We start from the raw sequence: 13,548 nt of genomic DNA, 5'->3' as shown, positions 1-13,548 counted from the left end.
GACTTTAATTAATATCTTATGATTGCTTTCTAAGAAGCAAGCTTAGAACTTAAAGCAAATAGGCTGTTCTTAAGCTCTTGGATGATTCACTTTTGACATAACACAAATTCAGTGTGGGCACTAATCGTCAAGATGTGGATCGTAACCAAAAATTTATGTTCAATCAGCTACAATTCATAAGTAATCGGAGATATAAAGTTTTCATGGTGGCAAATATATCACTTAAATAAAAAATTAAAAAATACAAAGCAGTCTGATACAACTGACTAATAATTCTTATTTGCATCGAAAGCTATTATTCGCTTCATTATCAATCACACAGTTTTACTTTGACACAACAATAAAAACTTCAAAGGAAAAATAAATGAAAAAGTTTAATACATGATTTAGGGCTAAATTTCCAATATACAACTCATAAGATTATGATAAAGAAAACATAATTAAGAATAACTTTCTGACATTTTGAGAACTGTTTATGTATTCTGAATTTAGTTTTGATATTATGCTCACTAACAAAAAAAATTATTTCAAAAAATGTGACGGAAAAAATATATCCAATATTCAAATAACAAAAGTCATAAAATATCTCTTTTCTTATAACAGAAAATATTACAATATTTAATATTCATATAACAAAATCAGTGAAAATATATAATAGCAACTATCCGCGCCTAGTAACTTTAATAAGTAAAAATCTTGGAGAACAAGTATATCTAAAACTTACCAATAAAGAACGGAAATAAACCATATAGTTTCGTTCATTTTCCATAATTACCTTATGGAAAAGTTCCTTGGTGATATATTGCTGCCGGTTTGTGCAAGTAAATCATTTAAAACCTACTCGCAATTGCTTAAACCCTCTTGTACCCTACAATCAAGCATCAACTGCTCAAGATGTACCGCTCTGTCTGTACCATGTCCAGGTTCTGCTGCAACTCGAGCGGTCTTGTTCCTCGATTTCTTGTTGTTTGTAACAATTCTGCCCCGAAGACTGCAACGCTGAGATACGTTTCGTCTTCTAATCTGCGCTGTTTTTCTTCGAAGACATCAACGCCCGCACCATCTGACACTGCAAAAGATAAGATAACCTCGGTGGTGAACAACTTTTCGTTCTCTAGCATCTTTCAAGGTTGGATGAATGGACTTATTCAACAAGAAAAAGAACAACCCGTTGTAAATGAAGCGAACAACACAACTCCTTCGGTTACTCATCAAGAGAAAGAAGAATCTAGTGTGGATGAAGCAAAAAACACAACTCCTCCGGTTACTCATCAAGAGAAAGAAGAATCTATTGTGGATGAAGCAAAAAAGACAACTCCTCCTTCTGCTATTGATTTAGCTCTTAACTCAGTGGTTAAGGTCTTCACCGTCTCTAGCAAGCCTAGACTTTTTCAACCTTGGCAGATTAGTATGCAGAATGAATGCTCTGGCTCTGGTATTTACTAATTTATTTTACATATATTACAAAAACTCACATTAATATTAAGACTTATAATTGTAACATGTAGTAATAGATTTGAGTTGGTTTTTGATACTTGGAGTGGAATTGCTGTAGGATTTTTAATATCGGGAAAGAAGATTATTACAAATGCGCATGTGGTGGATAATCACACATCGGTTAAAGTACAAAAGCACGGTTCAGCCACCAAGTACAAAGCAAAAGTTCGAATGATTGGGCATGAATGTGATTTAGCCATCTTGGAGGTCGATAACGATGAGTTTTGGGAGGGAATGAACTTTTTGGAGCTTGGAGACGTACCCAAGCTGCAGGAAGAGGTGCACCTTGTTGGCTATCCTTGTGGTAATTGTTTTTAGATTATCATACTGAATATAAAATATCTCAAGAAGAAATTAGAAGATATAAAGGCAGGAAATTTATGCGTGTAAGTTTACATGATTATATGATGCAGGTGGTGACAGTATATCCGTTACAAAAGGTGTTGTGTCGAGAGTTGAACTAAAAGAATATAGTCACAGCTCGACAGAGCTACTCACAGTACAAATAGATGCAGCTATCAATTCTGGAAATAGTGGTGGTCCTGTATTTTTGGGAAACAAAGTGGCTGGTGTAGCATTTGAAGGTTTGTTCTGGTCCGATGGTATTGGGTGAGTCCAGTTGCAGATTTCAAGATTGAATTTATCTACAGTTTATTCATAATAAGCATAACTATATTTCAAAAAAAAATTGTTTCTTGACCTTACAAATAAAAGGTCTAACTAACTATATTATTTTCACCTGCAGTTACATGATTCCAACTCCAGTAGTTAAGCACTTTTTAGACTGTGTTGAAGAAAAACATGTTAGTTTCGGCTCAATGAATATATCATATCAGATGATGGGGAATGCACAAATTCGTGACTATTTCAAGATGAGCAAAGATATGACAGGGATTCTTGTAAACGAAATAAACCCGCTGTCCGATGCTTACAACTTTCTGAAAAAGGATGATGTTATTCTGGCCATTGATGGTGTTCCTATAGGAAATGATAGTAAAGGTACTAGTATTGCATATATAATTTTTCAATGTGTTTTACTGAACCTTCCACATGTGCACAGTTCCGTTTCTTAACCAGGACACCGTAGATTTCAAGCATTTGGTCTCTATGAAGAAACCATCTGAAACAGCTCTAATTAAAGTGTTAAGAGAGGGAAAAGAGTGTGAGTTCAACGTCGGTCTAAAACCTGTAAGTCTTCCTTCACATTTTAACTAAACAGTTTTGTGACATCTACTATAGTTTAATTGGTGGTTCACATTTTTTAGATACTATCATGTGAACAAGGTTATGGATTATCTATTGTGCGCAGGTGAAACCGCTAGTTCCATTGCATAATTTTGACAAGATGCGAAGTTACTATATATACGGAGGGTTTCTTTTTGTACCTCTATCCCAACCATACATTGATAGCTCTTATATGTGCGAGTGTTCTTCCAAAAAGATGCCCAAGAAAGCCAGTGAACAGATAGTAATCATTTCTCAGGTTTGTCCTTTTTATGCATTCCTTTTCTAAGCAAAGTATTTTACTTAAAAAACATAACGTGTGAATGAGGATAACTTGGGCTAAAAGTAAAGTTTTGTTTCTGCTATAGATCTTAGAGGATGACATCAACGCAGGATACGCCAGTTTTGAAGATTTGCAGGTAATGTATTTATTGTTTACTCTTACTCTTTAAGTTCAGATTAAAGCTTATTTTAAAACAGAAATTAAATATTAATTTACTAGAAGAGTTTCATCTGAATAAAAGTATAAATACATTGGAAATGGAAACAGGTGAAGAAAGTGAATGGAATCGAAGTGGATAATCTGAAGCATCTAAGTCAAGTCATAGAGGAGTGTAGCACCGGGTATTTGAGGCTGGATTTGGAAAACGAAAAGGTTCTCATCCTCAATAATAAGTTGGCAAGAAAAGCAAATTCTACGATCTTGAAAGAACTCAAAATACCGTCGGCCATGTCCGATGACCTTCAACCTAGGCAGGTTAACAGAAGCCGCTTAGTTAGTCCTCGGCATAGCAAGAAAAATAATTAGTTCCGGCCACTAAGTCAGCTTCAGCTGCAGCTTTATCCATTCTAGTGTAGTAGGATTTTATAATGTCATCAATAGAACAAAAATTGTTGACTTTTCATATTTTTGTGTGCTAGTTTAAGTGACTTTTATATTATCTATTCAATACTACAATTTTGGATGTTACTTGCTCTTCGACGCTATATACTCCTCAGTCTTTTTATATTTTACTCTTTAGGATTGTGGAAGTAGATTAAAAAACGTTTAATTTTCTAAAAAAAACATCATTAATTATTTATCTAACTACAATTTAACTAATAATAAAATAGAAATTATAATATCATTGGTGATCTAACATTAATTAGTGATAAATTTTACATAAAAAATTGAAAACGACAAATAATTTGGAACAAAAAAATCTTTTAAAACGGCAAATATAAAAAATGGAGAGAGTATAATTTATTATAAATGTATTCAACAATAATGCAACGTTACAAAAAGTCACGGCAACTAAAAAGGTTATTATCAATACTGTATAGACGAGACGTGTCTCAGAAGTTTTTTAATTATATCGAAAGGGGCGGACTATTAGTTGGGCTCTGATTCAAGTAAAGCCCAGCCCAAATGCCGTCCATTTCCACCAAACCCGAATCGAATTGCGTTGACACTGAATAAAAAACAAACAGGTGAGTCGCTTCGATGCCGTGATCGAAATGGCGTCGTCTTCTCCAACTCAGCGTACTCACGTCCCGATCCCTCCCGAGCCAGGTGCCTTTATTCCCTCTCCGATTCGCTTTCTCCTTTCCCTTGATCCTCCGATTCTTACTCAGCTTTCGAATCATCCCACCTACCAAACCCTTCGCTACTGATTCTCTGCATATTTCTCGTTTCTATTTCATCGTATCTCGATCTGCTTATACCTCCAAATGATTTCGCCGTTGATCAATTGATTGATTAACAAACCGATTAAATGTTAAAACGATACTTCATCTGTGATCGAAATGTGCGAGTATTGGTGCGAAAACTGAAAGTGTTCATCGACGTAGCGCATACGTTTCTTGATTAGAACGATTTGATTAATCTTCTGTTTTTGATCTTATGGACTGTGGAATACGATTAAGTGATGAGAGTTTAATGTATCAGTTGGATTAGATCATTAGCAGTATCCCTGTTTGCAGCTTTTAGATTGTATACACTTTTCAGCGATTTGTTTATTGTCATCCAACACTGTTGCTCTACAGTGACTGACATGATTCAGTTTTTTAACTGTCCAGGAGGAGGAAGGTCACTGACGCAAGATGCTAATGAGCCACCTGTTCCTATTCACATAGTGACAGAGCCTTTGCAACTCCCTGCTGATTTCTTAAACCCTTCTCCTGAAAAGAAACTGGTCATTGGTTTTGACTGCGAGGGTGTTGACCTCTGCCGTCATGGCAAGCTTTGTATCATGCAGGTCTGACTCATAGAGAAACCACATACTGTTTATTTGTTCAGTTGTCATATGATTGAGATTTTGTGCTTGGCAGATTGCGTTCCCTAATGCGATATACCTGGTTGATGTCATCCAAGGTGGAGAGATGCTTATGAAAGCATGTAAGCCTGCACTCGAGTCTGCTTACATCACAAAAGTCATTCACGATTGCAAACGTGACAGTGAGGTGTCTCAACTTTTGACTTGTTATTGTGCCTCGTTACGTATCTTTAGACTTCATCACAGCATGTCTTTTAACTATTAACTTTTTTTCCCGTACTACTATAGGCCTTGTACTTTCAGTTTGGGATAAGGTTGCACAATGTTGTGGACACTCAAGTACGGTTTGACTCTCTTGCCTCTATGCTATTTCTTGCCTTGGAAAAAACCTTGATCTTGTTTTTTTTCATCTTCTACTACAGATTGCTTTTTCTCTGATAGAAGAACAAGAAGGCAGGAGAAGACCTCTAGATGATTACATATCGTTTGTTTCCCTCCTTGCTGATCCACGCTACTGCGGTACATTTTATTATTATCATGTTAGTTTTATTTATGATTATCTTATTATTCTTGTTATGAGTATGGCTATACTGGTTTCAAACGAGCAAATGTTGAGACTGCTTTTCTGGAAATTCTTGTTCTGGTCCATTTCTTGCGCCTTGAAATAATGATAACAACACTTTGTATATCACAACTTGGTGGTGGTGAATAAATCCCTTTACTTTTGTTTTTTCTTTTTGGTGTAGGCATATCTTATGAAGAGAAAGAAGAAGTTCGTGTGCTCATGCGGCAGGTTACATTTCTTCTAAATCCATTCTTGACTTTTAAATTCTAACTATGATTCCAGAATGGATGAATGAGTCCTTAAAACTTTCAAAATTTAGGACCCAAAGTTCTGGACGTACAGGCCAATGACTGAGCTCATGATCCGTGCAGCCGCAGATGATGTCCGCTTCCTTCTGTATCTCTATCACAAAATGATGGGAAAACTGAACCAGCGGTCACTATGGCACCTGGCAGTTCGTGGTTCTTTGTACTGTAGGTGTCTCTGCTGCATGAATGATACTGATTTTGCTAATTGGCCAACTGTCCCGCCGCTTCCAGGTTTGTGTGCATATATGACCTCTTCAAGATAAATTAGTTAATATGAAAATGGGTGAAGCTAGCTCCAATGGGTTTACTGATTGTTTAACTGTTTCAGATAACTTGAAGATCGGAGATCAATGTCCTGAAGAAGAAATATTGTCAGTGCTTGATGTTCCACCAGGAAAGATGGGACGTGTGATTGGAAGGAAAGGAGCATCTATCCTCGCCATTAAGGAAGCTTGCAAGTAAGTATATACTCTCTCCTTCATGTTGTTGTAGCTCAAACTTGAACACCACATCTGGTCTATATATAAGTGATGTTTTTTCTGTGTCTTGCAGTGCTGAAATTCTAATCGGAGGGGCAAAGGGTCCACCTGACAAGGTTAGCCTTAAGTCCTTTGGACATAAAATATGTTGCATTAAATGATAGAATTGGCAGAAACGAAAGATGTATTTACTGTGGGTTTTGGTGCAGATATTTGTGATTGGACCGGTGAAGGAGGTGCGTAAGGCGGAGGCGATACTGAGAGGAAGGATGATAGACTATTGAAGGGAGATGAGAGGGTCATCTCAAAAACCGATTGTGATAAAAACACTTGAAACCCTTTTTAAAACTTGGAACTCAATGGTTCGGATACTGAGTACGACCTGAGAGAATCCCTTCTCCAATAAAAGTTACATCTATTACTGGAAACTATCCTTCCATTTTACCAAATTATCTGCAGTAAGTTTTGTCTCTTTCTCTTTCTAGACCGTCTAACACAAAGCAAACTATCGAAACTGAATCAAATCTAAATTCATCAACCGAACCAAAACCAAAATTTAATCATAACACTAGATTCTAACACGCATTAAGCGCAGTTTTTGTTTCTAGTTAAGTAATTTAATAATTAGACGACATTGGTGTTTTCGATCTGGCATTTTGAAATTTAAAAACTTAGATGTTAAGACTTTGATCTGAAATTCATTCGTTTGCAAATTTTTATTTTTGATCTGCAAACCCCTAACAAAAATTACACTATGAAGTTCATTATGCAAGGTCCAAAATTTATAACATTGTCATTATCTAACTTTTCTTCTACTAAAGGGTCTGCTGAAGAATAAGAGTTATCGTTTACGTGTATGCAACAATGACGTATCTGGATCCCATGCCCAGCAACCGCAGAACCGTTTTTTTTTTCAACTAACGCAGAACCGTTTTCTTGCTTTCTTCTCTGAATTTTCCAAGAGCTCCATTTGCAGTGGCTGCTATATCACTTGCTAGAGTTGGGAATCAGTCAGCTCATGATTTAGAAGAAAAAAACACACACACACAAATGTTATTTTAGCGTTGAAACATAAAATAAATAGCTAGGCGAGAGTTCTCACAATTGAAGACAGTTGGGATTTAGTGAATTCATGTCCAACACTATATTGTTCGATTGTATTGTCAAATTTAGACTTAAAGAGGTAAGCCATCATAGATTTACTTACTTTTTTTTAAAATGCTTCATATTAATTAGAATTGGACATATATTTATATATTAGACACTTTTTGTCTAAACTTTCGATATGAGACTTAGATTGACATCTCTAAAAGACCTCTTCTCACCCATGTTTCTGAAATCGACTCCAAATGGATCTTTGTAATAAAATATTATATAAGGTGGTGTTATTCAATCATGTTTTTAATATAGTTTAAATCCAAACACAATTCACTGTTATTCGAATGATGATTATAAATTCTATTTTAAAATATAGTGTTATTCAATGAATGATTTAAATCCAGTTTTTAAAATCTAGAGTTATTCAACTTTAAGAATTTTTTTTCTTTTTGTATTTTGAATTGATTTCAAATCATTTTTATAGAGTCTCATGAATAAATGATTGAACTCAAAATCCAATGCATACTGCAGAGATTTTAAAATCTATCGACTTAAACTATCTTAGAATTTTAAAATTTGATAGATTACAAAACATTAATAAATGACTTTAAATCACTAATTGAATAAATAATTCATGAGCTATATTATTTAGAAGTAGAATAACCAAATCATTTATTTTAGTTTTATTTTTAGTAATGTTTATAGATAAAAAAAAAATAAAATCTAGTTAAAATATACTTATTGTACATTTTTAAATATGATAATTTGAAGGCATAATGTTTGAATCTGGAAACTTCTTTAAAATGGTATGTATTCGAATATAATTGGTGATCATTTGTTAATAGACCTAAAACTTTTACGAGAGATAATACTAAAAGGCCTATTAAATATATATATATATATATATATATATATTTTTTTTTTTTAAATGAAGGATTGTTATCTAGCACACATAAATTGTTTAGTGTGTATTATTGAATACTTTAATATCATTTACCACATATAATTTTTTTTTAAGTTTAAATTGATAAATTGTTATTTGTGGTATAACATGCCACACAAGAACTTACATGGATTGATTTTGTTATCAATAGAGACTGCTATGATTAAATATTTGATTATGTTCGTTTAATGAATGATTTTGCATGGCAAAACGTAAAAAAAAATAACTATACTTTTACTGTTTTAAATTTACTGTTTTTATAAACAATTGATATGATTCGACTATTTTATTCAAAATTTAATTACTTTTATATTAGTGTTCTATAGTTTAGACAAAATATATTAAAAGACATAGTTTTAAAATTAGATTAGGGTATTGTACTACCACTACAAGAAAACAGCAAGGATACTGAGGGAAAAAATCGTCGGAATTTCGTCGGAATAACGTTATTCCGACGACATACCGACGAAACAAGTCCTCAGAAATAATTCCTCGGAATTTCTTCTTTCCTCGGAAATCCCTCGGATTTTTCCTACGGAATTCTGAGGAAACAAATTTCCGAGGAAATTCCGAGGATCACTAGTTTGTCGGAAATCTCCTCGGAATATACCGAGGGAGAACTTCGTCGGAATGTTCCTCGGTATATTCCAAACGTTTTTTTATAAACGGATCGATCGATGGATATATGTCCAAAAACTCATCGATCGATCGAGTAAAAAATATAATTAATTTCCTCGGAATGTAAAAAATATTAATTTTTTTTAAAAAATAAAAATTTTGAAATTTAAATTCGAAAATATAAAATTAAAATTAAAATTGAAATCATATTAATTAATATTCAAAGTTTCACAAATAAAAATAAAACATTCCGAGTTTTTGGAAAAAAAAAACTACGGGTCTGGAACGTCCGGGAACACCTCGTTCGGGTACATCCTCTGCATCATCTCCATCATTTGCTGGTTCAGCCTCCTCTGTGCCTCATAGCCCGCCTGTTGAGCCGCCACCTGGGTCTCCAACAAAGATATGCGATCATCCTTGTCCTTCAACTGAGCCGTAAGTACTTCTGGATCAACAAAGGGCGGTGGTGCAGAAGAAGGAGGAACCGACCGGGTGCGACGACCCGAACCGACCAAACGTCCCTTCTTCTTTGGAACCGACTGAATAGAAAATAGCCAAATTTACAAATTTAAACCAAGAATTAAATGAATTGAACTTTTTAAAAAAAGAACTTACGGATTCAACGATTTCGTTGATTCGAAACCGGGACAAGTTGGTCGAAGCCGTCGAAGCGTCATCCTCGGTTTGAAGCTGAGACACTTCGTCTACCACCGGAGTTTGGACCAGGTCGACCACGTCCCTCACAAGACCGTCATCAATCTGGCTGGTCTTCTTGTTGGTATACGCCCTCCTCATTAGGGCGAGATCATCAACCGGCTCGCCATCATTTTCTTCTGCCTTGAAACAAAACATAAATTAAAGAAACATTAGAAATTAGAAGAAATGCACAATAAATTAAAATTCTGAAACTCAAATAATTGAAGAAAAACGGTTGAACTTACCATGCGATCTCCCAGAGTGGCAATAGATTGAGCACCCAAGTTATGCTTGTAGATGCCCTTTCCTTTACGGTCGCTCCTACGGTTGGTGGAGTTGGTGGAAGAAGTTTCTTTCGTCTCTTCCTTATCCCAATGCGCACACAACTCCTTCCAGACCGTGTCGTTCATCGACTTTGAGACCTTTTAATAAAAAAAAAAGTTTATTAAATTAAAAAATAGTTTAATAAATTAAAAATTTGTTTAATAAATTAAATCGAACCTTATTGATTTCCCACTTCTTCTTCCACTCGTGGATCTGCTTCCCATAGTTGTCCATAACTTTATGGACGAAGTGGTGATAGATAAAGAGCGTCTCATCGGAATTCCAGTTGAACTCTTGCTGAAAAAAACACAATTAGTAGAAAATTTATATTAAAGATTAAAAATATAAGTAAAAAATTAGAATACTTACCGCAAACTGACAAAACCACAGAACCTGCTTGTCGGTAGGGAAGTGAGTGAAAGTCGGATGTCCCCTGTCGAGGGCCGAGTACATCATACGGTTGATCCATGCGCTGATCCTGTTCCCGGATCGGTTGAACCTAATAAAAAGAACAAACGGTTAATAATGAATCCAAATTTAAAGAAAAAAAAAGTTTAATTACCATGTTTGACCCCGTCCATGTGGATACGGAGTGAGATACGGAAGATGGTCACGACCGGGCTGTTGAACCAACTCCGCAACACTTATCACTCCCGGAGGACCCGGAGGAGCAGGAGCGGATGCAGCAGCGGGAGCGAGAGGAGCAGGAGCGGGCGCAGCAGAGGGAGATGTATGGTTGGAGCTGTGGGGCGAAGGGGAATCCTCAAAATGGCTGGAATCCCGAGACTGGCTCCCCGTACCACCACGACCACGACGCTGTCGAGGCCGGATCTGATCATCATGAGACATGTAAATTAAAAAAATATATTTAATAAATTCAGAAATATATAAATTAATTTTTTTTTTTAAAAAAACTCCCAAATAATTTAATCACAAAAAAGATTTATAGATATTAAAAATATTTAATAAATATATAAAAATAGTTCTAATAAACAAAAAATAGTTTTAATAAATAAAAAACAGTTTAATAATTACAAAAAATAGTTTTAATAATATACATATATATATATATTAAAAATATTTTTAAATCCCAAATAATAGTTTTTAATCACAAAAAAAAGTTTTATAGATATTAAAAAATGTTTTGTAAAATCAAAAAAATCGAATTTATATACAAATTTTTTTTTTTGTAAAATCCAAAAAATCGAATTTATATAGAAAAATCGTTTTGTAAAATACAAAAATCGATTTTATAAATACAAAAAAATAAAAAAAATATAAAAAAATTCTAAATCAATTCAACAAAACAAATTATTCAACCAAATCACAATTCTAAACCTATTATACAACCAAATCACAATCCTAACCAATCACCCTAACAAAAATCTATCAAAACTACACAAAAACCTAACAAATAGAACCTAAGAGAGTGGGATAGGGTCCTTACATGATTTGTGTAAGAGAAGGGGGAGATCGCCGGAGATATCGTCGGATTTCAGGGGGAAATCGCCGGAGATATCGTCGGATTTCAGGGGGAAATCGCCGGAGAGAAGAGAGGAGTCGCGCAGAGGAAGAAGAAAGAAATGGGGAAGAAGAAGGGGCTCGTGGTTATTAAACCTAGGGTCCGACGGATAGTTTCCGTCGGAATTTCCTCGGAATTCCAATTTCAATTTTCGCGAAATATTTGCCTGGTAAAATGAAAATATTCCAAGGACATTCCGACGGATAGTAAAATATCCGTCGGAATTTTCTCGGAATATTCCGAGGAAATACCGAAGAACTAGTGTTTGGGGTTTCAAAACATCGATTTTTTTTGCCGTATTTCATTTCTTATACAATTGTAATGCATACCATTGATGTTTCTTTGTATAGATGATCATAAACCATGAAATAACAAATTTCAAAACTAATTGAAAGTATTCCCTATACCGTTCATCAAAAGGTATAAGTGTTTCTCTTATGTTGTGGGATTTCGTTCATACAATCGGAAAAGTGTTAATTATACGGTAAGGAACAAATTTTTGACTTCATAATGAACGTAAGACACTTAATAAGGGTTATATAGGTGTTATTCAAACCGCAAAACGTTGTTTTCGGTTTAAAAACCCTATTTCCTCGGAATTTCCTCGGAATTTCCTCGGATTATTCCGAGGAAGAAAAGTTTCCTCGGAATTCCGTCATAATATTCCGAGGAAATTTCGAGGAACTAGTGTTTGGGGTTTCAATACGTCAATTTTTGTTTCTAAACGGATCGATCGATGTATATATATCCAAAAATGCATCGATCGATCACTAAGATGGACCAAAGCGTAACAATGTGATCGATCGATTGGATTATCCCATCGATCGATCGAGAATCTCAAGCGTTCCTCGGAATGTCCTCGGAAAATCTCGTACGTTTTTTTATAAATGGATCGATCGATGTATATATTTCCAAAAACGCATCGATCGATCACTAAGATGGACGAAAGCCGTAACAATGTGATCGATCGATTAGATTATACCATCGATCGATCTAACAAAATCTCAAGCGTTCCTCGGAATATCTTCGGAAAATCTCGTAAGTTTTTTTATAAACGGATCGATCGATGCGTATTTGTACAAAAACGGATCGATCGATGCGTGTGCGGGAAACATAATTATAAGGCAAAACCCGAACTTTTTGGATCAAAACCTCAAAACTCTCATCCCCTCCGATTTCCCCTATAATTCGACACCCCCCCCCCTTTTTCTCTCTCTATAATCATCCGATTTGAACAATTTTGGGCTCTATTCCCCTTGATTTTTCGAGCTCTACCTGATTCCTACACTCGTTTTCACCCTAAGACAGGTATACTCCGCGAATCTCCACATTCTCAAATCGTGTTCTTGAGCAATTTTTTGGGTTTTGTGAATTTCTTATTTCCGTGTTGATTCCTTGATCAAATATGCATGAAAGAGATGTTTAAACGTGGAATAGAACACAATTGTCTGTGATCAACAAGTTTGGAACATGATTTGAGATGATTTAGGGATTGAGAATTTTTTTCAATTTGGTTTTTTTATCACAACTTGCTTGTTTTTTATCAAAACATATACTGCATACTCACTTGTTTCAAAGATTTTATTTTGTAGAGAATGAAGCGCACGAAAACATCAGTAAAGAAGAACACACAAGAAGAGGGTTCGTCTCAGCGAGAGAAGCAAAGGCCAAAGATGTGGGATAAGTCTGATACCACCCACTACAACAACATGAAGAAGGTAGCCGTTCCGGCTACACAACTAGCATGTCCTGAGACGATGACAATATTGGGAATCAAATCAGACATTGAAGGGCTGTTCCAGAACATGGGTCTAGGCCAACTATGCAACCTCAACGAACCCACTTATCCGGAGTTGGTACGCCAGTTCATAGCATCCGCATACGTCTGCCATCCCGATGATAGCCATCAGGAAGGTTTTCTGGCATTCGTAGTGCAGAAAGTATACTTTGAGGTATCTTTCACAGACCTCTGCGGACTATTTGGATTGAGTGCAGGGGAGAGGACATCTGGTCTTTATC

The 13,548-nt window shown here is 35.4% G+C and overlaps 2 protein-coding genes across 2 annotated transcripts; both read left to right on the top strand.

The window, feature by feature from the left end:
- Positions 1-317: 317 nt before the first annotated feature.
- On the top strand, positions 318-3,648 carry LOC106398200 (putative protease Do-like 3, mitochondrial). Its single transcript, XM_013838790.3, has 8 exons — positions 318-1,435; positions 1,556-1,801; positions 1,911-2,106; positions 2,243-2,496; positions 2,558-2,685; positions 2,807-2,980; positions 3,090-3,140; positions 3,272-3,648. The coding sequence occupies exons 1-8, from the start codon at positions 895-897 to the stop codon at positions 3,527-3,529; spliced, it is 1,848 nt and encodes a 615-aa protein (XP_013694244.2). The 5' UTR covers positions 318-894; the 3' UTR covers positions 3,530-3,648.
- A 489-nt stretch (positions 3,649-4,137) lies between these two features.
- On the top strand, positions 4,138-6,756 carry LOC106401906 (piRNA biogenesis protein EXD1). The gene is made up of 10 exons (XM_013842518.3): positions 4,138-4,273; positions 4,780-4,958; positions 5,032-5,163; positions 5,265-5,315; positions 5,399-5,495; positions 5,723-5,769; positions 5,861-6,080; positions 6,178-6,307; positions 6,402-6,444; positions 6,538-6,756. The coding sequence occupies exons 1-10, from the start codon at positions 4,219-4,221 to the stop codon at positions 6,610-6,612; spliced, it is 1,029 nt and encodes a 342-aa protein (XP_013697972.1). The 5' UTR covers positions 4,138-4,218; the 3' UTR covers positions 6,613-6,756.
- Positions 6,757-13,548: the final 6,792 nt, after the last annotated feature.

The sequence above is a fragment of the Brassica napus genome, chromosome C4 (assembly GCF_020379485.1).
Source record: "Brassica napus cultivar Da-Ae chromosome C4, Da-Ae, whole genome shotgun sequence".
Taxonomy (NCBI): Eukaryota; Viridiplantae; Streptophyta; class Magnoliopsida; order Brassicales; family Brassicaceae; genus Brassica; species Brassica napus.
The sequence above is the reverse complement of the archived record's forward strand: the minus strand, read 5'-3'. Positions and strand labels throughout refer to the sequence as shown.